The 27,671-nt window shown below is 45.1% G+C and overlaps 3 protein-coding genes across 5 annotated transcripts in view; 1 reads left to right on the top strand and 2 right to left on the bottom strand.

The window, feature by feature from the left end:
* LOC121573426 (mothers against decapentaplegic homolog 7-like) overlaps window positions 1-16,196 on the bottom strand; it is a 46,861-nt gene extending 30,665 nt beyond the window's left edge. Inside the window, exons 1-3 of one of the 2 annotated variants that reach the window (XM_041885396.1) lie at window positions 14,657-16,196; window positions 13,496-13,549; window positions 3,469-3,540 (exon numbers count right to left, since the gene is read on the bottom strand). In XM_041885396.1, the coding sequence (XP_041741330.1) occupies window positions 3,469-3,540; window positions 13,496-13,549; window positions 14,657-15,125 (595 nt within the window). In that variant the 5' untranslated portion in view covers window positions 15,126-16,196. The remainder of the gene's footprint in view (window positions 1-3,468; window positions 3,541-13,495; window positions 13,550-14,656) is intronic. The other variant, XM_041885397.1, reaches the window with a different exon arrangement.
* Window positions 16,197-26,078: 9,882 nt separating this feature from the next.
* Window positions 26,079-26,982, top strand: LOC121574516 (early nodulin-75-like). The gene is made up of 2 exons (XM_041887125.2): window positions 26,079-26,086; window positions 26,262-26,982. The coding sequence occupies exons 1-2, from the start codon at window positions 26,079-26,081 to the stop codon at window positions 26,980-26,982; spliced, it is 729 nt and encodes a 242-aa protein (XP_041743059.2).
* Window positions 26,962-27,671, bottom strand: part of LOC121573427 (dymeclin) — a 138,004-nt gene continuing 137,294 nt past the window's right edge. For both annotated transcript variants that reach the window (XM_041885399.1, XM_041885398.1), the window contains exon 17: window positions 26,962-27,174. In XM_041885399.1, the coding sequence (XP_041741333.1) occupies window positions 27,025-27,174 (150 nt within the window). In that variant the 3' untranslated portion in view covers window positions 26,962-27,024. The remainder of the gene's footprint in view (window positions 27,175-27,671) is intronic.

Here is a 27,671-nt window from a genome sequence, read left to right on the forward strand (position 1 = left end):
ACTACCATATCTACTGGTGTCACGCCCTGGCTCTGGGGACTCTAGTATGTTGAGCCAGGGTGTGAGTGTTCATTTGTTTATGTTCTAGTTTGTATTTCTATGTTGGCCTGAGTGACTCCCAATCAGAGGCAACGAGTGTCAGCTGGTTGTCTCTGATTGGGAGCCATATTTAAACTGTCTATCTTTCCCTTTGTGTTTGTGGTTTCTTGTTCTTATTTGGTTTGTGTTCAACCGTAGACATCACGTTTTCGTCTGTTGTTTTGATCGTGTGATCATACTCTAATAAATATAAATATGTTCACCTTCAACGCTGCGCATTGGTCCTCCTCCTTAGACGATCGTGACAGAAGAAACCACCAGAACTGGACCAAGCAGCCTAGTGAGGAGCAGAGTGGGTGGACTTGGCAACAGTGGAGGAAGAGCTTCGACTGGGTCAAGCCGAATGAGGAGCTGAATGGCGGAGATTGGAAGCAGAAGAGCGAGAGTTGGGCGAGAATTATCGAGGCCTGGCCCACGGGGAAGAGAGACTCCCAGAAAATGTTTAGGGGGCTCACGACGCCGGACCAGCAGGAGGCCGCGATAGAGCGTGCCCAGCCGGGTTGCCAGAGGAGGCCGCCAGGTTACAGGGGCCACTGGTCGAAGAGGGGATGGAGGATGTAGAGGCACGGCGAGAGGTACTGGCGTGTGTTGCCAGTCCGGTCCGGCCTGTTCCTGATCCCCACGTAGGGCCAGTGGTGTGTGTTCCCAGTACGGTCCGGCTTGTTCCTGCCACTCGCACCAAGTCTACGGTGCGCATCGCCAGCTCGGCCCGGCCCATTCCTGCTCCCCGCACCAAGTCAGTGGTGCGTTTCGTCAGCCCTGTCCGGCCCGTTCCTGCTCTCCGCACCAAGTCTGTGGTGCGCGTCGCCAGCCCAGTCCGGCCCATTCCTGCTCCCCGCACCAAGTCTGTGGTGCGTTGCGTCAGCCCTGTCCGGCCCGTTTCTGCTCTCCGCACCAAGTCTGTGGTGCGCGTCGCCAGCCCAGTCCGGCCCATTCCTTCTCCCCGCACCAAGTCAGTGGTGCGTTTCGTCAGCCCTGTCCGGCCCGTTCCTGCTCCCCGCACCAAGTCAGTGGTGCGCGTCGTCAGCCCGGCACGGCCCGTTCCTGCTCCCGCACCAAGTCAGTGGTGCGCTCGTCAGCCCGGTCCGGCCCGCTCCTGCTCCCCGCACCAAGTCAGTGGTGCGTTTACATCAGCCCGGCTCGGCCCGCTCCTGCTCCCCACACCAAGCCAGTGGTGTGCGTTGTCAGTCCGGCACGGCCCGTGCCTGTTCCACCGGTGGCGGGTCCGGCACCGGTCAGGTGCTGCGTCACGCCCGGAGCTAGAGCAATCCGCTCCACCTGTGTTCAGTTCAGCTCTGGTCAGCAGGGCCAGACCGGACCAGGGGTACTTTTGGGGGGGTTAGAGAAGGAGTGGGGGTCATGTCCGAGCCGGATCCGCCGGCCGAGGCGGAGTGCCCACCCGGTCCTCCCCTGTTGTATTTGGTTGGCGCGGTCGGAGTCCGCGCCTTTAGGGGGTACTGTCACGCCCTGGCTCTGGGGACTCTAGTATGTTGAGCCAGGGTGTGAGTGTTCATTTGTTTATGTTCTAGTTTGTATTTCTATGTTGGCCTGAGTGACTCCCAATCAGAGGCAACGAGTGTCAGCTGGTTGTCTCTGATTGGGAGCCATATTTAAACTGTCTATCTTTCCCTTTGTGTTTGTGGTTTCTTGTTCTTATTTGGTTTGTGTTCAACCGTAGACATCACGTTTTCGTCTGTTGTTTTGATCGTGTGATCATACTCTAATAAATATAAATATGTTCACCTTCAACGCTGCGCATTGGTCCTCCTCCTTAGACGATCGTGACAACTGGGTGAAATACCACAGTGTGCCATCACAGCAGCAAGATCTGTGACCTGTTGCCACAAGAAAAGGGCAACCAGTGAAGAATAATAATAATAATAATAATAATAATAATAATATGCCATTTAGCAGACGCTTTTATCCAAAGCGACTTACAGTCATGCGTGCATACATTTTTGTGTATGGGTGGTCCCGGGGATCGAACCCACTACCCTGGCGTTACAAGCGTAAATACAACCCATATTTATGTTTATTTATTTTCCCATTTGTACTTTAACTATTTGCACATTGTTACAACACTGTATATATACATAATATGACATTTGAAATGTCTCTATTCCTTTGGAACTTCTGAGTGTAATGTTTACTGTTAATATTTATTGTTTATTTCACTTTTGTTTACTATCTACTTCACTTGCTATGGCAACGTTAACATATGTTTCCCATGCCAATAAAGGGGTGAAAGAGAGGGCGAAAGAGAGAGGGCGAGAGAGAGGGGAGAGAGAGAGAGAGAGTTTGGGGGGGGAGAGGAGAGTGGAGAGAGAGAGAGAGAGAGAGAGAGAGAGAGAGAGAGAGAGAGAGAGAGAGAGAGAGAGAGAGAGAGAGAGAGAGAGAGAGAGAGAGAGAGAGAGAGAGAGAGAGAGAGAGAGAGAGAGCTTGGGGGGAGTGAGAGAGAGAGAGCGAGAGAGAGCGAGAGAGAGAGAGAGAGAGAGAGCTTGGGGGGGAGTGAGAGTGAGATAGAGAGAGAGAGAGAGAGAGAGAGAGAGAGAGAGAGAGAGAGAGAGAGAGAGAGAGAGAGAGAGAGAGAGAAAGGCAGTTACACAGGTTGAGGTAGCAGACCTCCTCTGCTAGTTAAGTTAATTGCGTTGAGAACAACCCCATGACCAGCCAACCTTAACCAACCCTCTAGCAGCTTCCATGTTCCCATGGAGGATATAGTAATGATAGTTCCCATGGAGGATATAGTAATGATAGTTCCCATGGAGGATATAGTAATGATAGTTCCCATGGAGGATATAGTAATGATAGTTCCCATGGAGGATATAGTAATGATAGTTCCCATGGAGGATATAGTAATGATAGTTCCCATGGAGGATATAGTAATGATAGTTCCCACGGAGGATATAGTAATGATAGTTCCCATGGAGGATATAGTAATGATAGTTCCCATGGAGGATATAGTAATGATAGGGCTTCATCCAGCTTTAGATGCCCCGGTCCATTGTTCATCCACTGATGACATGATTACCGCCTCGCAATCAACACACACACGGAAACTTCTCAGATCCTCATCCAAGGCAAAACCATGAAAAGCGCAAACACACACACACACACACACACACACACACACACACACACACACAAACAACACGGCGCTCTCTAAAGCAAACAGCGTTTTTCTGTTTGGTTCCATCAAACAAAACATAGAAGGAGAAGAGAAGAGCGCTGTGGATCTCTAGAAACGTATTTTCCTACAGCGAAGAGGGGAATAAGCCACTGCATCATGACAGAGGGAGGGTGGGAGACAGAAAGAGAGAGCTACAGAAAGTGAGAGAGATCAATTAAAACCATGGCCTTGCGTCTTACCTGAGAGCCCCACAGGGGCAGAGTAGGGAGTTCCTCCAGTCTCTGTGGATGAAGGCCCTGAGTCTGGAGAATCTGAACGCAAAGAAGGAGAGGGAGGGAGTGGGAGAGAAGGGGAGATAGAGAGAGAGAGAGAGAGAGAGAGAGAGAGAGAGAGAGAGAGAGAGAGAGAGAGAGAGAGAGAGAGAGAGAGAGAGAGAGAGAGAAGACTGTGTGTTAGAATGAGAGGCCAACCACAGTGTGAGCAGAGAGCAGCTGTGAGAGCTGTCAATCACACAGGCTAAATGAAGACACACTGGACCACTGAGGTCTGGGAGTCTTTCTGTCAGTTCAGACAGCTAGCCAGGAGCGCTAACCTCACAGATCCACAGACACTCCTGCTAACTCACTACTACACTATATATACAAATGTATGTGGACACCCCTTCAAATTTGTGGATTCGACTATTTCAGCCACACCAATTGCTGACAGGTGTATAGAATCGAGCACACAGCCATGCAATCTCCATAGACAAACATTGCCAGTAAAATGGCCTTACTGAAGAGCTCAGTGACTTTCAACATGGCACCGTTATAGGATGCCACCTTTCCAACAAGTCAATTCGTCAAATTTCTGCCCTGCTAGAGCTGCCCCTGTCAACTGTAAATGCTATTATTGTGAAGTGGAAACGTCTAGGAGCAACAACGGCTCAGCTGCGAAGTGGTAGGCTACACAAGCTCACAGAACGGGACCGCCGAGTGTTGAAGCGCGTAAAAATTGTCTGTCCTCGGTTGCAACATTCACTACCGAGTTCCAAACTGCCTCTGGAAGCAACGTCAGCATAAGAACTGTTCGCCGGGAGCTTAATGAAATGGGTTTCGAAGGTCGAGCAGCCGCACACAAGCCTAAGATCACCATGCGGAATGCCAAGTGTCGGCTGGAGTGGCGTAAAGCTCGCCGCAATTGGACTCTGGAGCAGTGGAAACGCATTCTCTGGATTGATGAATCACGCTTCACCATCTGGCGGTCCGACGGATTAATCTGGGTTTGACGGATGCCAGGAGGACGCTACCTGCCCCAATGCAAAGTGCCAACTGTAAAGTTTGGTGGAGGAGGAATAATAGTCCAAGGCTGTTTTTCATGGTTCGGGTTAGGTCCCTTGGTTCCAGTGAAGGGAAATCTTAACGCCTTGTGGCAACAGTTTGGGGAAGGCCCTTTCCTGTTTCAGCATGACAATGCCCCTGTTCACAAAGCGAGGTCCATACAGAAATGGTTTGTTGAGATCGGTGTGGAAGAACTTGACTGGCCTGCACAGAGCCCTGACCTCAACTCCATCGAACACCTTTGGGATGAATTGGAACGCTGACTGCGAGCCAGGCCTAATCTCCCAACATCAGTGCCCAACCTCACTAATGCTATTGTGGCTGAATGGAAGCCCCGCAGCAATGTTCCAACATCTAGTTGAAAGCCTTCCCAGAACAGCGGAGGCTGTTATAGCAGCAAAGGGGGGACCAACTCCATATTAATGCTTATGATTTTGGAATGAGATGTTCGACGAGCTTTTGGCCATGTAGTGTACCTCACTGCATTTCTTTCTGGTGAAATTACATCAAATATACCACCAAGAAGAGAGAAGGATAACCACACATAAAGTCTTAGCAGCCCTCCATCAAAGAGTATGAATAGTACTGAGAACTAAAGGGGAAGGCCTCCAACACAAGCCACGACTAATCCCATAATCCTCAGCAGTCTGTCCTCAGAGAGACAACTAGAGCGGCCATGTTGGTGGAGGGAGAGAGAGATGGAGAGAGAGAGAGGTAGAGAGAGGGGCTGGCTGGCAGAGGCTCTGACAGCAGGCCCTGGCAGGTCTCGACACACAAACACACCACATAAAACACACAGCAGCGCCTCAGCTCTGCTACTTCTCCCAGTCCCAACCCCGTAAAAGCAACCAACCCTTCCAACGCAATCACATTTTCCTTTTTCTTCCAAATGTCTCAGAGAGAGGCCCAGAATAAATAAATGCCTGGCTTGGAGGGAAATAGGCTTTGCCCTGAAAAACATGTCTGCCTCCACTGCAGCCTAGCACTACTTCGCATATCAGAGCCTGGTTACGTCCCAAAATGGCAACCTATTCCCTATATAGTGCACTACTTTTGACCAGACCTGGTCAAAACTAGTGCACTACATATGGAATAGGGTGCCATTTGGGAGGCAGCCAGTGTATCAGAGCTAGTCTCTAATAGGAATATACAGGTTAGCAGGATGCACTCCATCAACCCCAAAACAATGAGCGAGACAGGAAATAGCCCCAGCCTTGAAAACTGTGTACAGTAAATGTTCTTAATGGCATGCTAGCCGACAGAGGAAACTCTTTCTCCCTCTCCCCCTCGGTCTCTGTCGGTCTCCCCCCGTCCCTGCTAAGATTAACCCCCTGTGTTCTAATAGTGGTGCAACCAATAGGAGATGTAGCAGCGAGGGATCTTCTATGTAGTGTTTATAACTCCTCAATGTAGTGTTTATAACTCCTCTATGTATTGTATTAACTCCTCTATGTAGTATTATTACTCCTCTATAAGACGACTACTACTGTCACATCAGATCCAGTCATGAAGCTTTTCCAATATGTGGACTCTGTAAGTCTGTGAAGTCTCCGCCTCTCTAGGATCAGAAGGACTCTGCAAAACACCAGGGAGCTAGGGAAGGAGAGGAGGGAGGATTGTGTGACTGACTCTATTGCTGGCTATGCTCTGTCTCTGACTGGCTGGCTGGCTGGCTATGCTCTGTCTCTGACTGGCTGGCTGGCTGGCTATGCTCTGTCTCTGACTGACTGGCTGGTCTGTGTCTCTGACTGACTGGCTGGGCTGTGTCTCTGTGTCTAGCTGACTGGCTGTGCTCTGTCTCTGCTTTTGTGTGTGGCTGACTGACTGGCTGGCTGGGTGGTATTCAGTAATGATACATTCCATTCTACATATGTCAACGGACTCTGTCCTACACCTTCCATCACCAGAGCCTGAGAGCAGAGCACAGCCCCATTACTGCCTACAAATTACAGACAGGATTCTAGCCTGGTCCCAGATCTGTTTGTGCTGTCTTGCCAACTCATGAATGACCATAGGAGTTGGAAAGACAGCACCAACATGTCTGGGACCAGGCTAGCTCACAGCTGGACCAGCCTCGGTACTGTGGTCAACCTAAAGAGATGCAGGGCCACGGTGAAGCAGCCTGCCTCTCTTTCATGGCTGTCCAGGAGGCAGGCCTGGTTTCCTGGGCACGGTTCACTGACCACAGGCCTGAGGTGGAGCTCGTCCAAACCCAAGACCTGGAAGACCCAGTCAGAGAGAGAGATGGAGAAAGAGGGAGAGTGTGAGAGAGAAAAAGAGAGAGAGAGAAGGGGGGGTGTAAAACAGATAGAAACAGAAAATATGGAGGTAGAGTGTGGGAAAGAGGTGAATAGAGTGACAAAAAGAGAGACAAAAAGAGAGAGGGGGGAGAGAGAGACAAAAAGAGAGGGGGGAGAGAGAGACAAAAATAGAGAGAGGGGGAGAGAGAGAGAGAGAGAGAGAGGGAGAGAGAGAGAGAGAGAGAGAGAGAGAGAGAGAGAGAGAGAGAGAGAGAGAGAGGGGGAGAGAGAGACAAAAAGAGAGAGAGGGGGGAGAGAGAGACAAAAATAGAGAGAGGGGGGAGAGAGAGAGAGAGACAAAAAAAAGAGAGGGGGAGAGAGAGAGAGAGACAAGGAGAGAGAGAGGGGGGAGAGAGAGAGGAGAAAGAGAGCGAGAGAGGGGGAGAGATAAAAAGAGAGGGGGGGAGAGAGAGAAAGAGAGACAAAAAGAGAAAGATAGAGACAAAAAGAGAGGGGGGGTGAAAGAGAGAGAGACAAAAAGAGAGAGGGGGAGAGAGAGAGAGACAAAAAGAGAGACAGGCAGCAGCTTCAAACACTGTATGATTAATTTTCCAGGGAGCTAAAACAAACTAGCGTTTTACCACGGCAGCTTTGATAATGACCGTGGAGAGACAGACTGACACGTACATCTGATTCCTGTTCCATAAAGAACCTCCCTCTCTCCCGTCTCTCTCTCTCTCTCACAAACACTCTCACGCTATCTTGTTCAGATTTACGCATTCAGCAACAGAAACATACGTCTGACTCCCCTTGGTGTTTTTATCGCTGAATGATAATATCATATCATCATAAACCTCAGACATTGGAATCATCAATGAACTCCTAAGCCCTTATTATTGACTCGTTAATATTAAAAGATTATTAACCATATGTTGCTCGTGTCCTGTTGGCAAACTGTCCACACACACTCGGATCTGTAGTGCTCTTGACGTGGTAGTCAGTCAGTCAGTACGTCTATTGAACTTGGCCAGCGACCGACCAGCTCCTGCCTGGGTCCAGCGAGGATTGTCTGTCTGTCCCTTGGCCCTTGGTACTTACAAGGGCCTTACAAGATCATGCTCTTCACCCCAGGGCAGTCAAAGTTTGCATCCACTGTAGAACCCAAGGCCAGGTAGACACACACCTATACCTGTCATCATCCATAATATACAGTATGTGTTATATACGGTATGTGTTATATACGGTATGTGTTATATACGGTATGTGTTAGTTATATACGGTATGTGTTATATACGGTATGTGTTATATACAGTATGTGTTAGTTATATACGGTATGTGTTATATACGGTATGTGTTATATACGGTATGTGTTTTATACAGTATGTGTTATATATGCAGGTGTTGTGGGAGAGGAACCATGGGGTATTCCTCCTATTGTGCGTGATGAGGCACAGCATTGCTATGAAGACCCGACCGCCATGTAATCCACTTGATGTTAGCATGGTAATGTGTTCAGTGGATCACTGTGGTGAGGAGTCAGAGATGTTAGCATGGTCATGTGTTCAGTGGATCACTGTGGTGAGGAGTCAGAGATGTTAGCATGGTAATGTGTTCAGTGGATCACTGTGGTGAGGAGTCAGAGATGTTAGCATGGTCATGTGTTCAGTGGATCACTGTGGTAAGGAGTCAGAGATGGTAGCATGGTAATGTGTTCAGTGGATCACTGTGGTGAGGAGTCAGAGATGTTAGCATGGTCATGTGTTCAGTGGATCACTGTGGTGAGGAGTCAGAGATGTTAGCATGGTCATGTGTTCAGTGGATCACTGTGGTGAGGAGTCAGAGATGTTAGCATGGTCATGTGTTCAGTGGATCACTGTGGTGAGGAGTCAGAGATGTTAGCATGGTCATGTGTTCAGTGGATCACTGTGGTGAGTTCTATATAGTGACTCCTCTCCTCTAGTTCTATATAGTGACTCCTCTCCTCTAGTTCTATATAGTGACTCCTCTCCTCTAGTTTTTTTTTTTTTTTTTTTTTTTTTAGTAATTTAGCAGACGCTCTTATCCAGAGCGACTTACAGGAGCAATTAGGGTTAAGTGCCTTGCTTAAGGGCACATCGACAGATTTTTCACCTAGTCGGCTTGGGGATTAGAACCAGCGACCTTTCGGTTACTGGCACAACGCTCTTACCCACTAAGCTACCTGCCGCCCCATATATAGTGACTCCTCTCCTCTAGTTCTATATAGTGACTCCTCTCCTCTAGTTCTATATAGTGACTCCTCTCCTCTAGTTCTATATAGTGACTCCTCTCCTCTAGTTCTATATAGTGACTCCTCTCCTCTAGTTCTATATAGTGACTCCTCTCCTCTAGTTCTATATAGTGACCATCTCCTCTAGTTCTATATAGTGACTCCTCTCCTCTAGTTCTATATAGTGACTCCTCTCCTCTAGTTCTATATAGTGACTCCTCTCCTCTAGTTCTATATAGTGACTCCTCTCCTCTAGTTCTATATAGTGACTCCTCTCCTCTAGTTCTATATAGTGACTCCTCTCCTCTAGTTCTATATAGTGACTCCTCTCCTCTAGTTCTATATAGTGACTCCTCTCCTCTAGTTCTATATAGTGACCATCTCCTCTAGTTCTATATAGTGACTCCTCTCCTCTAGTTCTATATAGTGACTCCTCTCCTCTAGTTCTATATAGTGACTCATCTCCTCTAGTTCTATATAGTGACTCCTCTCCTCTAGTTCTATATAGTGACTCCTCTCCTCTAGTTCTATATAGTGACTCCTCTCCTCTAGTTCTATATAGTGACTCCTCTCCTCTAGTTCTATATAGTGACTCCTCTCCTCTAGTTCTATATAGTGACTCCTCTCCTCTAGTTCTATATAGTGACTCCTCTCCTCTAGTTCTATATAGTGACTCCTCTCCTCTAGTCCTATATAGTGACTCCTCTCCTCTAGTTCTATATAGTGACTCCTCTCCTCTAGTTCTATATAGTGACTCCTCTCCTCTAGTTCTATATAGTGACTCCTCTCCTCTAGTTCTATATATTGACTCCTCTCCTCTAGTTATATATAGTGACTCCTCTCCTCTAGTTCTATATAGTGACTCCTCTCCTCTAGTTCTATATAGTGACTCCTCTCCTCTAGTTCTATAGTGACTCCTCTCCTCTAGTCCTATATAGTGACTCCTCTCCTCTAGTTCTATATAGTGACTCCTCTCCTCTAGTTCTATATAGTGACTCCTCTCCTCTAGTTCTATATAGTGACCATCTCCTCTAGTTCTATATAGTGACTCCTCTCCTCTAGTTCTATATAGTGACTCCTCTCCTCTAGTTCTATATAGTGACTCCTCTCCTCTAGTTCTATATAGTGACTCCTCTCCTCTAGTTCTATATAGTGACTCCTCTCCTCTAGTTCTATATAGTGACTCCTCTCCTCTAGTTCTATATAGTGACTCCTCTCCTCTAGTTCTATATAGTGACTCCTCTCCTCTAGTTCTATATAGTGACTCCTCTCCTCTAGTTCTGTGTCCATCTCCTCTATGTGTGAGTCCGTGCGTGTGCATGTGTGTGTATGTGTCTGTCTGCTTGTTCATGTGTGTGTGAAACAATCTCTCTCTGCAGCCCAGCCACACTCCACTCCATTGTCCTATTAATATCTGTCCTCTCTCTAGTCTCTATTGTCTTAACGTAGACTGAACCCTCCAAGAATCACAGCTGCACATGACTTCCTCTCATTTCTTTCCCTCTGTTCAATGAAAGATACTTTCTCCTTCTCTGCTGTAGGGGAACAATCTGCCACGGGCTTCCTCCCTCTCTCTTTCAGTCTTCCTCCCTCTCTCTGTCTTCTTTCCTCCTCACCACAACCAGAGGAGAGACTAGTGTGTGTGTGTGTGTGTGTGTGTGTGTGTGTGTGTGTGTGTGTGTGTGTGTGTGTGTGTGTGCTGGGACTTGACTCATTCGTTCAGATCAGTGGAAGCAGCACTCCAAAAAGACCAGAGGAAGTGTAGTAGACATTTGTGAAGCCTCACAGGAAGCTCCATAACCATGTCTTCCTACCCAGCTAGACCCAGTCCAGAGCCCAGACCCAGTCCAGACCCAGTCCAGAGCCTAGACCCAGTCCTGAGCCTAGACCCAGTCCAGAGCCTAGACCCAGTCCTGAGCCTAGACCTAGTCCAGAGCCCAGACCCAGTCCAGAGCCTAGATCCAGTCCTGACCCCAGACCCAGTCCAGAGCCTAGACCCAGTCCTGACCCAGTCCTGACCCTAGACCCAGTCCTGACCCAGTCCAGAGCCCAGACCCAGTCCAGAGCCTAGACCCAGTCCAGAGCCCAGACCCAGTCCAGAGCCTAGACCCAGTCCTGACCCTAGACCCAGTCCTGAGCCTAGACCCAGTCCAGAGCCTAGACACAGTCCAGAGCCTAGACCCAGTCCTGACCCTAGACCCAGTCCAGAGCCCAGACCCAGTCCAGAGCCTAGACCCAGTCCTGACCCAGTCCTGAGCCTAGACCCAGTCCAGAGCCCAGACCCAGTCCAGAGCCTAGACCCAGTCCAGAGCCCAGACCCAGTCCAGAGCCTAGACCCAGTCCTGACCCTAGACCCAGTCCTGAGCCTAGACCCAGTCCTGACCCTAGACCCAGTCCTGAGCCTAGACCCAGTCCAGAGCCTAGACCCAGTCCTGACCCTAGACCCAGTCCTGAGCCTAGACCCAGTCCTGACCCTAGACCCAGTCCTGAGCCTAGACCCAGTCCAGAGCCTAGACCCAGTCCAGAGCCTAGACCCAGTCCTGACCCTAGACCCAGTCCAGAGCCTAGACCCAGTCCAGAGCCTAGACCCAGTCCAGAGCCTAGACCCAGCGGTGAAGTCCCTGGGACGTTGGGCCTGTCCCAAATTCCACCCTATTCCCTATATAGTTCATTATTTTTTGAAAAAGGCAAAGTCAAAAGTAGTGTACTATATAGGAAATAGGGTGGTATTTGTGACGTCCCAGGGACGTTCTCTCTGTGCGGTCTGATCGGAGTCATGCAGGAAACCCCAAAACTGTCTGATTCATAAAGGAGTGACTCACAGCCGCCATCGAAACACTTCAACTAACTACAGAAACCGGTCCTCGCTTAATTTCACCTCTTCTCTTCATTCTGTATCTATTCAATGATGATCAACATGTATCATATGTATCTAATGTTTAACATACACATGAAATCTATCTGCCCATAGTAGAGACTAAGAATCATAAGAATCAATTCCATAAGAGGCATGGATGAGACTCATCATAGCCTACAGCAGCAAACACAGCATTTTAATCTTCCAACTTCCCTTTTTGGCAGACAAATACTGCTATATATATATTTGAGATAACAGACTTCCTTCTAAAATGGCTCACAGACCTAATGACAGGCCTGCATGGACACACACACATAGCAGTGTGACACTCCCAAACCCTCAGCCATAATCTACAGTCAGATTAATTCAACAGATAAAACATGGCTCCAGAAATCTTTCTGATTTTCCCCTTGTGTTTGTGAGCCACATTTCCCAATAAGCTCTCTCCCCTCCCTGCAGACAGCACCACCCCTCACTCACACACACACACACACACACACACACACACACACACACACACACACACACAATCACACAGTGGCCCTTGCATACGTGTGTCCTGCATGTGTGTGTATCTGTTACCTCCCTGTGTGTGTGTCTCCCCTCTCTCTCCTCTGGTGCCAATACTGTTTATCTGTCCTGCTAGGTCACCCCCTCCAGCCAAAAGTTTGTGCAGACAGACAACCACTAGAGAGCTGGTGCCAGCCTGGAATGGGCCCAGACAACCACTAGAGAGCTGGTGCCAGCCTGGAATGGGCCCAGACAACCACTAGAGAGCTGGTGCCAGCCTGGAATGGGCCCAGACAACCACTAGAGAGCTGGTGCCAGCCTGGAATGGGCCCAGACAACCACTAGAGAGCTGGTGCCAGCCTGGAATGGGCCCAGACAACCACTAGAGAGCTGGTGCCAGCCTGGAATGGGCCCAGACAACCACTAGAGAGCTGGTGCCAGCCTGGAATGGGCCCAGACAACCACTAGAGAGCTGGTGCCAGCCTGGAATGGGCCCAGACAACCACTAGAGAGCTGGTGCCAGCCTGGAATGGGCCCAGACAACCACTAGAGAGCTGGTGCCAGCCTGGAATGGGCCCAGACAACCACTAGAGAGCTGGTGCCAGCCTGGAATGGGCCCAGACAACCACTAGAGAGCTGGTGCCAGCCTGGAATGGGCCCAGACAACCACTAGAGAGCTGGTGCCAGCCTGGAATGGGCCCTGGCCTTGGTTACCTGCCATTCTATTAAAGGGTGGCATGGCTCTGGTGGGCAGACAGCCCTCTCTCAGCCCAACTAGCGCCATAAATCAAACAGAACATTTCCGTATCCTCACAGAAGCGTTTACAAATTACCAGGCAAAAGTGTAATGTTGTTGTAATAACGTTGATAAAAACTTTGTTGTAATAACGTTGTTATAAATTTTATAATATACAGTTATATTTTTCACAAATGGTAAATAACTATAAAAATATATATATATTTTAACTTGTATGGATTTTATGTGTATGACTGTGGAAAATCATATGCTGAAAAAAATACAAACACCAAAAACCTCAACATATGTAAATTCAAGAGAAAAACTACTTTTTAAAAAGTAATAATAAAACTCACCGGGTGGTTTAAGAAAGTCCATTGGATATCGGGAATAAGGAGGAGGGGGGGACTCTGAAATGAAAATAAATAAAGAAATAGACAGAAGAGAGAGAGAGAAAAAACAGCGCACAACAGAGCATGAGAAAAAGCGTCCGGGGGAAGATGAAACTTATGATAACAGTTGGCATTCTTTTTGGAAAACTGTTTGTATTATCAGTGGGGGTTGGAGGCAGGGCAGGCAGCGAGGCAGCCATGCGGCGATTGCCTTGATATCTGGCGAAGAGATAAACAAGGGGCGCCTGGCGCCTGGCTCTAGGCGGTTATCTGACTAGGCTCCGACTCAGGCTGTGGGAGATACGGGCCTCTTTGCTCACGACAGAACAGAACAGGACACTCCAATCGGAATCGCTGCCTGGCTGCAAGCAAACTAACTTGGTCCAGACTGACTGTCAAATACAACAAGATACATGGAGGTCAAGGATAGGACATTTAAAATATAGTTGAACATTGTGTATCTTCTTTGTTATTACAAGTAGCCTTACATGAAAAGATGATCAAGTTCAATCAAATAAATGTACTTTCAACTAAAAAAAAAACACGTTGGCTTTTTTATTAGACAATGGGCGAACTGAGGAAAATACATTTAACATGTGTAGGCCTTTCATTTAATATCATAGAATAAGAACATCTAGGCCTAGGCCTATTTTAATTATTTCTAAGCTAAGCTTTTCCATTTTTATAAAAGCAAACAAATCTATAAATAAATAATAACCAATAATATAAAATAGGCCTACCGCTTACTATAATAATACGGCTATGACATAATTACAACTGCTTTGATCTTTGTTCGGAATGATTTGTGAGAGGCCATTCAAAGTAAATGTTGGATCATTTCCCATTTCCCAGTTAGAAGAATAACACATCTAACCTTAATAAGGAAATAGTGATTATGCTAATAGTTGTGCTGCTAAAACGTCACACCAACCAAGTCTGACCTATAGTGTTGCAATAGACACAACCGGTAATTGTGTCTGGCAAAGTTACATGCCAATCAATTTACCCACACACAATATTAAATAGTGTAACAATTATAGTCTAGGTCTGGTCTATGATTTGCAATAACAGATTTTGAAATATTTTGTCACGTTATAATTTTTGGGTGAACAATAAATAACTTACCGAGTTCACAAAGCCTACTCATGTGGTGCGGATTGCAGCAAACGAGTTCTGGGTTAATTTCCCCATAGGATTCACAGCAAGATAGCCTTTTTAATTCCGAGCAATCCATGAGGTCCGGCCACCGAAACACTTTGTAGAGCAGCAAGGGTAGGGAATAAGACTGCTGATCCAGTTTGGTGTCCACTTTGCTGGGTAGGAGCAGGCAGGGGCTCCGCGCACCCCCCTTTGACTCGACCGCTTGCAAGAGCCCCTCTAATTGTTTCTCTTTTATTTGTTTCAGTATCGAGTTGATCAAGGCTTTCAATTCAGCCTCCGTTCCGGTGCTAGTTTTTCCAGCAACCTTCGTCGATTTACCCATACAGCAACCCCCGGATCCATGCGTTCGTGTATCCGCCTCCCCGTCGCCCTCGACGGGCGCACGGCTCCTCCAGAGTCGCCGGACGAGCCCCGTTCGTTTGGTCCTAAACATGCGGGACGAAAATAGGGTTTCCCGGCTAAAAAACGAGCATGATGTACGCAAATCATGAAGATTCCGGGATCCGTGTACAGGCAACGACAAGCAGCCTGAGATAATATTATGGAGAAACTGGGAGTTTGAGAAGCAAATAAAATCTGTAGCATACGCCAGTCTTTAATAATAAAAAATAAAAATAAATAAAATAAAAACCCGCAACAACAAAAAATCAAGGCTCCTGTCGTGATAGTAACCTTCCCTGTAAGGATAAATGAACCATCACCTTAACGGAATTATAAACCTATAATGGTCCGACTAATATGTAGCTATATCGAAATATAAACCTTTGTCAATGTAAGAATGTTGAGCATATAGAACACATATATAATATAGCAGCATAGAGAAAATGTTAAAACGTTGTACTACAGTGAACATTAAATGCTACATTCGTTCCGTTCCTTCAGTAGCCTATGTAGAAAGATAAACATTGTAACATATTATATTTTACGCTTATGGTTATGAGTTGGTTTTCTGTGGAATTTGGAGGCAGTAAATAGCCTAGTTAAATCCTAGAATTAGGCTATATATTCATGAGGAAAAAAACGAAGCTGTCCCGTTTTCTTTAGAGAAAAAAAAAAAATATCCACACAATCCTTGATCCGACTGCAAAAAGGCTTTAACAAAGGCTGTTGTCTACGTTTTATCCCTTATCTTCTAAATATCATGTCTGTCTGCACATGATGTGATCTTCAATATAGATTTAGACGTTACGAGAGGACGAAAGGATCCCCTAAACAGATCCAAAACTAGGTAGCAAATCCAAAACTGGAGCCGCTTTAGTGCCAGACAGAAATCTGCCTTAGTAGAGCAGTTGCACAGAGCCCTCGGCTACGGTCCGTTTTACCAGAATTATATGTCGAAATATCCCTTTATAAATTAATCCAGCCACTTATTGAATGAAGTTTCCGTAGTCTGAGGAATAAAGCGATTTGAGTGGCGACAAAGAACTGATGAGATCTTCAGAAAACGTCAGCGAATGACGCGAATAGTTTAAGTGCCCTTGCCTTCTCTTGCTCTCTCTCTCTTTCTTTCTAACTCTCTGAGCTCTGTGTCTCCAGTGCGCATTGGCGCGCCCCGTCACGTGGGTGTCTAGACACCCTGTCGCTTAAAAAAAAAAAGGATTGTGTTGCGCAAACAACAGATCAAGTAGCTTAGGCTACATACAGAGACATCGTTTGGGTAGGAAAGTTACATTTTCCAAAAGTTACAAAGGAAAAAAGATTGTGTGGGATATAAAAACATGGAGCTAGAATGGCTTTTTTGCTGTGTAAATGAAACACTCTCTCTTGCTCGCTCTCTCAGGGTAATATTTGACAAAACATTTGTTTTACCTTTTGTTTTGCGCCATATGATCACATTAATGAACTAGGCCTAGTTACGAATAACTATGATTTACGTTGTTCATAATAGTAGGCTAATAATAATAACATTACTGATAATAATAATAACAATAACATCACTGATAATAATAACAATAAAACAATGCCTAATTATAATAACAGTGTTGATATTATAATAACAACATAATTACACCCACATTATTATATTTACTATTATTGTTATTATTATTATTATGAGGCTATTCATATAATGTTTCCCTTTGATGTTGAAAACCTAGTTGCATCTCTGAACCTTTTTCCCATGAATGTGCTCAACGAACTATTGCCTCCCTCTGGTCAAAGAACGTTATTACCCCGTGAAACCCACTGATGTATGTCATGGACAGTATGTTACCTTGTGTAAATTCCTCTGTCTGTTTCGGTCTCTATAAGTTGTCTATTGCAAGCAGCACCATATCGCCAAGTCAAATTCTCGGTGTGTGTAACTGTACTTAGCCAATACAGGGTCTGATTCTGATGTAGGTTGCCTGCGTGTTTAATAAACATGGTTTATTAGGCTACACATTACTCATCATGGACACGTTTACTGATGTTGTACAACACTTTTTGCTCTGATAATTCCCAACAGTTGAGTTGCCGACCATAGAATCAGGTCATTTAATAGGATCTCTATGTTGTCGATGTCGACCCTGTTTACTTCAGAGACTGGTGACTGGTGCCAAACAGTACAGTAGATCAGTGACACTGTAGCCTCCTCTCAGTCTGTCTGCGTAGCCTACTTCCAAGTCTCCATTAACATGGGCTAATCATATAATAATATAATAATATAATAATAACAATAATAATAATATGCCATTTAGCTGACGCTTTTATCCAAAGCGACTTACAGTCATGCGTGCATACATTTTTTTTGTGTATGGGTGGTCCCGGGGATCGAACCCACTACCATGGCGTTACAAGCGCCGTGCTCTACCAGCTGAGCTACAGAGGATCACATATGGACAGGAGCGCCGGTTGAGAGGTTTCATTGTCCATTAACTATGGGGGTTACGGACCTACCGTGTCTATTATGGTGCTACATGGGAAAATGTTAAACTTTTCCTGCCATTTTTGAAACACTGATACATTTTTGCCTGATAACATGGCTCCATCCCATCTGATTAAAGTTATCTTAATTAACGCATTTTGTTTAGAGGTAAAATAAATAGGCCTAATACAAATTCACCAAAATAATTTAATGTCATTCATTTAAAGAAAATGCTTTGAGGAATGGGCTTTTTAAGGTGTAGGGAGTAGAGAAGACTAGTAGGCAACCTCCCCTGAGTCCCCCCCTCAGTCTACAGACTAGTAGGCAACCTCCCCTGAGTCCCCCCCTCAGTCTACAGACTAGTAGGCAACCTCCCCTGAGTCCCCCCCTCAGTCTACAGACTAGTAGGCAACCTCCCCTGAGTCCCCCCCCTCAGTCTACAGACTAGTAGGCAACCTCCCCTGAGTCCCCTCCTCAGTCTACAGACTAGTAGGCAACCTCCCCTGAGTCCCCCCTCAGTCTACAGACTAGTAGGCAACCTCCCCTGAGTCCCCCCTCAGTCTACAGACTAGTAGGCAACCTCCCCTGAGTCCCCCCCTCAGTCTACAGACTAGTAGGCAACCTCCCCTGAGTCCCCTCCTCAGTCTACAGACTAGTAGGCAACCTCCCCTGAGTCCCCCCTCAGTCTACAGACTAGTAGGCAACCTCCCCTGAGTCCCCCCCTCAGTCTACAGACTAGTAGGCAACCTCCCCTGAGTCCCCTCCTCAAAGTTACAAACCTCAAGCAAAAGGAATGATAACATCTGGCCCTTTAAACTGACTTGGTGGCCGCCAGACAGACAGGTTTGATTGACTCTGTGAGTGAACTGAAGAATGCCGGCCGCTGTAGCCTGATTGTGTCCTATAGGCGGTCAGTAGGGGAGGGGAGGCTGCAGGCAGCAGTCCTATGTTAATGTGGGTGCCAGTCAGGAAAGGCAGTGGGATGGATGACGGTAATGATGATGGGATGTGTGTGTTGTGTTCGCGATGGGAGGCGCCGCCGACAGTCAATGGCTCAGTCTCATTGTTCCACCGGATTCCCCACTGGCGCCGAAGGAGGGCTCGAGCTCAACCAACCCGGCCGGCAGCAGCCCGCAAACATTTTTTATGTAGTCTGGAAGTAATTTACACCGCAACCAACCACTGTTCACAACATAACAAGTTTATAGGAAGCTAAAGCTATCTCTGTGTGTAATGAAAAAATGGGATTCCCCCTGACTACATGCAGGAAGTATTTTATCAAGTCGTTTTTCATTTTGAATTGATAAAACAAAATTATGTAGATAGGCCTATCCAATCTCCTAATTAATATAATGTTATGCCTTCTCTGCCTTCTATTCATACATATGCAAATATTCTAATTTTCCTTATAACAAAACCCAGTTTGAAATACAAAAGATAACCATTAACATATTTTAACTGTCAATAATCCATAATATCAAGCAGATAAATATTGCATTGGAAGTGAACAGCACAGTGTTGTAAGTGGAAATACATGATACTAATGTATTTCAGCCATGAAAAGTCTAGATAACCTTTAGTAAAGTAATTTATTGACACACTGGACTGGTTTCATGCAGAAGCAATTAAACAAAATTATTCCACAGGAAAAATCATGCACAGAATGTGATGAATATTTTATTCTACATGAATGGCGACCTATGCTTATACCAAGCAACTGCACAGATAAGAGTGATAATAAATTAGGCGAACTTTAAAGTTTAATTATAAAAAGGAGATGTTTAATCATTTGATCTCAGAGCAGATAGAGCCAAACTGCAAGCAAAGGAGAATAAAGAAAGACCTTCCATAGATACCGCATTCCCAAGTGGAAACCAAGGGTAGGCCTAGGCTACAAAGTTGCATTGGTGTAAAGTACCTAAGTAAGAATACTTTAAAGTACTAAAGTCGTTTTTTTGGGGGGTATCTGTACTTTACTTTTTATATTTTGGACAACTTTTACTTCACTACATTCCTAAAGAAAATAATGTACTTTTTACTCCATACACTTTCCCTGACACCCAAATGTAGCCTACTTGTTACATTTTGAATGCTTAGCAGGACAGAAAAATTGTCCAATTCACACACTTATCAAGACAACATCTCTGGTCATCCCTACTGCCTCTGATCTGGAAGCCTCACTAATCACATACCTTGTTTGTAAATAAGTGTTGGAGTCAGTGTTGGAGTGTGCCCCTGGCTATCCATAAAAAAATAACAAATATAGAAAATGGGGCCATCTGGTTTGCTTAATATAAGGAACTTTAAATGATTTATACTTTTACTTTTGATACTTAAGTATACTTTAGCAATTACATTTACTTTTGATACTGAAGTATATTTAAAACCAAATACTTTTAGATTTTTACTCAAGTAGATTTTTACTGTGTGACTTTCACTTTTACTTCAGTCATTTTCTATTAAGGTATCTTTACTTTTACTCAAGTATGACAATTGGGTACTTTTTCCACCACAGCAATGTTGCATGTTCTTGCACACTCGACTGCCAGATTTGCTTAAAGAAGTCTTCTATATTAGATTACATAAGCACTACAGAAGGAATGCAATGGAAATCGCATACATCAACATCATCTAACCAACCATATCACAGTTAATACACTTTTATTTTAAAGGCAGAATTGCATGCATAATAAGCACAGGGGAATTCCACACATCACAAGACTTGCTGTGAGATTATGTGTATAGTTAAATGTGCTATATACCCAGTTCAATATATCATTAAAAAAACTAAAAAATATTTGCATGTATAGAACATTACAGTAAATGAATTTACATGTTAAAATGTATTGACCATCACTCATCTGAAAGAGAGCTCGAGAGAGACAGAGAGAGGTCATCTGTAAAGCTGACCTAAATGGGAAAAGCTAGTCCTAGCCTTGTCCATTAGCCAACACTGCAAAGCCAGTCCTAGCCTTGTCCATTAGCCAACACTGCAAAGCAAGTCCTAGCCTTGTCCATTAGCCAACACTGCAAAGCAAGTCCTAGCCTTGTCCATTAGCCAACACTGCAAAGATAGTCCTAGCCTTGTCCATTAGCCAACACTGCAAAGCTAGTCCTAGCCTTGTCCATTAGCCAACACTGCAAAGCCAGTTGTAGCCTTACCATTAGCCAACACTTGAACTGTCGGTCTGTGAATGATCTACTATGAGTGATCTACTAGATCAGCAGTCTGGAGACCCAGCATGTCTGTCTGCATGAGGTCACAGGAAGTCAAAGGTCATCTTGATTTATCAGTATCTGCGCCGAAATGGTGCACTACATAGTGAATAGGGCCATTTCAGACACAGCCTTTACATTGTGGAGCAAACTTCATAGACTTACAGCATAATAATAATAATAATATGCCATTTAGCAGACGCTTTTATCCAAAGCGACTTACAGTCATGTGTGCATACATTTTTACGTATGGGTGGTCCCGGGGATCGAATGCATGGGGTCATGGGAGGGACTAACCTTCTAGACATAAATCAGACTGTTTTACACTGTCTTATAATACATGTACTAATGTTGAAGACCTTTATAACATTATTATAACATTGTATTTTACAGAGGCAGAGAGGGAAAGAGAGGAGATGGACATGACAGACATTTGCTTTGGCAATGTAAACATGTTTCCCATGCCAATAAAGCCCTTTGAAATTAAATGAATTGAGAAAATGAAAAGGGAGAGAGAATGAGAGGGAGGGAGGGAGGGAAGGAGAGAGGGAGGGAAGGAGGGAGGGAGCACGCGAGCGAGAGAGAAAGGGCTCATCTAGAGGCTAGGAGAGAGATGTTAAGGCTCCAAAGGATTTATGATAAAGAATTGAACTCTGAACCCCAGTTTTATGGCATTATATGACATTAAAGCGTGTTGTAAAAAAAAAAAAAAAGCAGTAATTTCTCTCTTTAGGCTTAACACAAAGAGAAAGGCCAGCTTAGGGTTACATGTACTTAATAGCCATTACCTAATTTGATAAAATAACACTGCATGGATTTTGGAAACCAGTAGGCTATGTATTCAACACCTTGATTTGAAGTTGAGAAGATTCCATTTGAGAATAACACTGTGACAGACTGTCAGATTGTAAAACTGTAGCCAGGTCTGTCCCGAGGGGAAGGAGAGGCAGGTTGTTAGTTCTGTGGTCAGGAAGTCTTGTTCACACCAGCATGTGGAAGGGCATATAGCTTTTATACCTTTTAAGATGCCTTGGCTGATTGCTTTTGCGATGTTGCAAAGAGGGATCTTTACTACGAAGAGTAAAATATTGCAGTGTTTTTTTTTTTTCATACAACTTTTAGGGAAATTATTTTCATAAAAAAAGGACATTGAAAATATAACATTTCTCGCAGTGATTTTATCTTATAAAAAAGCAACCAGAGATTGACTATATACAGTTGAAGTCGGAAGTTCACATACACATAGGTTGGAGTCATTAAAACTTGTTTTTCAACCACTCCACAAATGTCTTGTTAACAAACTATAGTTTTGGCAAGTCGGTTAGGACATCTACTTTGTGCATGGCACAAGTAATTTTTCCAACAATTATTTACAGACAGATTATTTAACTTATAATTCACTATCACAACTCCAGTGGGTCAGAAGTTTACATACACTAAGTTGACTGTGCCTTTAAACAGCTTGGAAAATTCCAGAAAATGATGTCATGGCTTTAGAAGCTTCTGATAGGCTAATTGACATCATTTGAGTCAATTGGAGGTGTACCTTTGGATGTATTTCAAGGCCTACCTTCAAACTCAGTGCCTCTTTGCTTGACATCATGGGTAAATCAAAAGAAATCAGCCAAGACCTCAGAAAAAATATTGTAGACCTTTTCAAGTCTGGTTCATCCTTGGGAGCAATTTCCAAACGCCTGAAGGTGCCACATTCATCTGTACAAACAATAGTACGCAAGTACAAACACCATGGGACCATGCAGCCATCATACCGCTTAGGAAGGAGACGCGTTCTGTCTCCTAGAGATTAACGTACTTTGGTGCGAAAAGTGCAAATCAATCCCAGAACAACAGCAAAGGACCTTGTGAAGATGCTGGAGGAAACAGGTACAAAAGTATCTATATCCACAGTAAAACTAGTCCTATATCGACATAACCTGAAAGGCCGCTCAGCAAGGAAGAAGCCACTGCTCCAAAACCGCCATAAAAAAGCCAGACTACGGTTTGCAACTGCACATGGGGACAAAGATTTTACTTTTTGGAGAAATGTCCTCTGGTCTGATGAAACAAAAATAGAACTGTTTGGCCATAATGACCATCGTTATGTTTACAGGAAAAAGGGGGTGCTTGCAAGCCGAAGAACACCATCCCAACCGTGAAGCACGGGGGTGGCAGCATCATACTGTGGGGGTGCTTTGCTGCAGGAGGTACTGGTGCACTTCACAAAATAGATGGCATCATGACGAAGGAAATTATGTGGATATTGAAGCAACATCTCAAGACATCAGTCAGGAAGTTAAAGCTTGGTCGCAAATGGGTCTTCCAAATGGACAATGACCCCAAGCATACTTCCAAAGTTGTGGCAAAATGGCTTAAGGACAACAAAGTCAAGGTATTGGAGTGGCCATCACAAAGCCCTGACCTCAATCCTATAGAACATTTGTGGGCAGAACTGAAAAAGCGAGCAAGGAGGCCTACAAACCTGACTCAGTTACACCAGCTCTGTCAGGAGGAATGGGCCAACATTCACCCAACTTATTGTGGGAAGCGTGTGGAATGCTACCCGAAAAGTTTAACCCAAGTTAAACAATTTAAAGGCAATGCTACCAAATACTAATTGAGTGTATGTAAACTTCTGACCCACTGGGAATGTGATGAAAGAAATAAAAGCTGAAGTAAATAATTCTCTCTACTATTATTCTGACATTTCACATTCTTAAAATAAAGAGGTGATCCTAACTGACCTAAGACAGGGAATCTTTACTAGGATTAAAATTAAAAACTGAGTTTAAATGTATTTGGCTAAGGTGCATGTAAACTTCCGACTTCAACTGTACCTACCGTTAGTAACAGGCTTTGGAGCAACCAACCCAGAAATGGAGTTGAAATGTTACATCACTGTTAGTACCTGTTATGACCATCAACTGTCTAAAAACTGGCAATAAAATACAAATAAAAAAATTACTTCAATTATTATTGCTCTTGAGAAAGGAAAATGTATTTTTTGCCATGAAAATCAATAGAATATAGAGGGAAAATCCTTGAAATTCCCTTCAATAGCACAGACACAAACAGCATCACATTGTACTGTTAACTCCAGCAACCTAAGTGGTTTCATGCTTCCATTTAATCTCCTTATAGAAAATACTATTTCACCTCCTTATAGAAAATACTCTCACCTCCTTATAGAAAATACTATTTTGTCAATGCAAGAGGAAACCAAAGATACAAATGTACTCTACATCTGTACCAATCCATCATCATCATCTTCTGAGAAGTAAATGAAAATCTTGCATCCATTTCACAACAGGTGTTTATTTTTATTTGTGTCGGTTTACACAAGAGATAAAGATAACTATTTCATTTGAAGTATAGAGAGAGTATGGGTGGAGGGGAGGTGATAAGTAGTTGTCGTTACCTGAGTGAACATTCCAGAAATCACTGACTTGTTCAAAAACAGCAGGATTTAAGTTTAATCCATTCTTCTTTTTCAGCTAAAAACAACTGTCATAACAACCACAAATAAATAAAATATAACGCTTTCACGAAGAGAGCGCTTCTCAAACACTTCACCCACTAATTCACTACAGAGAAGACTCTTGTTACTTAGCTAATACAAGGAGAGAGGAAATCTTTGGGTGCATCCCAATAGCACTTCTTCACCTCCCTAAAGGGAATAACTGGTATATGGAAACTCCCTCTGGTCAATGCCTTCACCAATCCAACGGTTTTAAATGTATGTGGAGTAGTGAATGAGTGCACACTTCAGAAAGGAGAGATGATTGGGAGGCACCCCATCTTTTCCTGTGTAGTTGTGTAACAGTGATGTTTATTTAAAACAATGGATCCTACAGGTGACAGCAGGTCTGCCTATAGGGTCGGGTCAGCCAGCCAGCCAGCCAGCCCAGTCCGTCCCCCCCCCCCACACACACACACGCAGTTGTCTTTCAATCATGTTTTATTATGCATGTCATGTTTATGCTGATGCATACATAAATATATTCTAAATATACTTGTCAGTTTAGTTTACGCAGAACAGAACATTTTCAAAGTGACTTTGTCAGCGTCCCAAATTGTACTCTATTCCATAAATAGTTCACTACTTTTGACCAGAGCACTATAGGCCCTAGTAGTGCACTATATAGGGAATAGGGTGCCATTTGGGACACTCATAAGGAACATCTTCCCTTCAGATTGATACGATAGAACGTTTGGGAAAAGCAACAAACATGCGTTTGTATATTTGTCTATAAAAGAATATATATGCATTCTCTGATCTGTACAACATTGGGCTTTCATCTCAAATGGCACCCTATTCCCTATACAGTGCACTACTACTAGGGCCTATAAGTCTCTGGTCAAAACCAGTGCACTATATAGGGAATAGGGTGCCATTTGGGACTAAATAAACATGACACAACCTATACAGTTTAGAGTTATTGTTCTATAGATAATAATTATGCTTCCTAAATTCAACTTTGAATTTGCAAAACTGTCAGCTGTTGTTGTCGTCCTATATTGACATTAAGACAACTACATAACGTCAACTAAATAAGGTAGTTAAAAAACCAAAAACGTTTGATTTATGTTTATCATGTTGGTGCTGTTGATTGTTGTTGTTTATGTTTTAGTGGGGGCAAATATCCAAATCCACACATGAAAATAAATACATTCATAAAAAAACAAATCACATAAAACATGCAAATAAACAAAAAAACATGATTGTGCACAAAATGACATTGGGTCAACTGACTGAAAATTCGAACTGATTGAACATGAGGACCCCTGTTTAAACCTACTGAAAGTAACTGATTACTGTGGTAAAGACAGGAGTGAGGACAGTGACAAAAGCCTGGTCCCAGAATGTGTTTGTGATCAGATCTGGGATCAGGCTACAGCGACAAGTATCATACGGACACCTTTAGGCTGTCACCAACTGTCATCAACTGTCATCAACTGTCCTGTCCTCAGGTGTTCTAAATTATCTGACCTTTTTTCAACCTTGAACCATAACTACCTCACTTTAAAAAGAAATAACGTTTTTTTAAGCTAACCCAATTAAATCGCGGGCAGTTTTAGGGGAGGAAAAACCTGAGAAAACCAGAGAGCGACTGAGGACCAAAACTGTAGTGTCTCAGTCAAGAGTACCATCCCTTATATTCAGTGCTGCTGTTGAGGTGTAGAGCTGAACCTGCTAAAACCAGACCGATGCTGAGCTCACAATCAAAATCAAATCAAATCAAATGGTGTACCAAGATACATAACCAGGCTGTGGAAGCACAGGAGAGAAGACTCTGATATGAATGGGAAGTAGAACAGGTGTCCAACATGCAATAGTAACCCAGGGATCTGTCTGTGGGGGTACAGGCACTTCCAAAGCAGCGCGCACACACACACACAAATAAACAGACTCGCACACACACACAAACGTGAACACCCCCTCAGCGTCAACACCCCCTCACCACCTCAGCATCAACACCCCTCCAACTCTCATTGTCAACCCTCCCGCAGCGTCAACCCACCCCAGTGTCAATCCCTCCTCAGCGTCAACCCCTCCTCAGCGTCAACCCCCCCTCAGGGTCAACACCCCCGCAGCGTCAACACCCCTGCAGAGCCAACCCCCTCAGCGTCAACCCCCCCCCTCAGCGTCAACCCCCCACTCAGCGTCAACCCCCCACTCAGCGTCAACACCCCCGCAGCGTCAACACCCCTGCAGAGCCAACCCCCACTCAGCGTCAACCCCCCTCAGCGCCAACCCCCCCCTCAGAATCAACCCCCCTATTCAGAGCCAACCCCCCTCAGCATCAACCCCCTATTCAGCGTCAACCCCCCGTCAGCGCCAACCCCCCTCAGCATCAACCCCCTATTCAGAGCCAACCCCCTACTCAGAGCCAACCCCCCTCAGCGTCAACCCCCCTCAGCGTCAACCCCCCTCAGCGCCAACCCCCCTCAGCATCAACCCCCTATTCAGAGCCAACCCCCCTCAGCATCAACCCCCTATTCAGCGTCAACCCCCCCTCAGCGCCAACCCCCCCTCAGCATCAACCCCCTATTCAGAGCCAACCCCCCTCAGCGTCAACCCCCTCAGTGTCAACCCCCCCCTCAGCATCAACCCCCCTATTCAGAGCCAACCCCCCCTCAGCGCCAAACCCCCCTCAGTGTCAACCCCCCTCAGCGTCAACCCCCACTCAGCGTCAACCCCCCCTTCAACGTGAACACCCCCTCAGCGTGAACACCCCCTCAACGTGAACACCCCCTCAACGTGAACACCCCCTCAGCCAGAGTCCATGCTGAAGAGTTGTATGTTTGTAGGGCTCCAGTGAAGGCCCACTCCAGAGTTAAAGACCAGGGACCACACGTAAGGAATGAAGAAGTCTTCAGGCTGATCCTCCTCCACATACTTAAACTTCAGCTCCGGGAACTTCTGTAGAGACACACAGAGAAGACAGAAGAAGAACATTTTAAGATAAAGGGATCTGTGGACAGGACAACGCCAGAGATGGAGTCTTGATCTTGTGGTCTTGGTCTCGGTCTAGAGAGTTCTGGTCTTGACTCCATCTCTGGACCAGCATATATGACCATAGAAATGTCCGATTCATTGTCTATAACTCCCAGGTTTAACTGACAGATGACAACACAGAAGAGTCAAAGTGTCTGCAGCCGGTTGGTGACAGGACAGGAGCTAGCAGGTAAAACCCAACCATCTGATGTAATTCCATCTGTAGCTGAACGTCTAGTTGCTGAGGTAAAGGTACTTCTACAGGTAAGCTGGGTAAGAGGTGTCACTCAGAGGTGACCTCTGAGCTTTAAACAGACCCAGTTAACATGTCATCAACCCTCCATTGACCTGACTGGGTCAGTGTCTCAAGTGGCACCCTATTCCCTATTTAGTGCACTACTTTTGACCAGGACCCATAAGGA

This window comes from Coregonus clupeaformis, chromosome 9, assembly GCF_020615455.1.
Source record: "Coregonus clupeaformis isolate EN_2021a chromosome 9, ASM2061545v1, whole genome shotgun sequence".
NCBI lineage: Eukaryota > Metazoa > Chordata > Actinopteri > Salmoniformes > Salmonidae > Coregonus > Coregonus clupeaformis.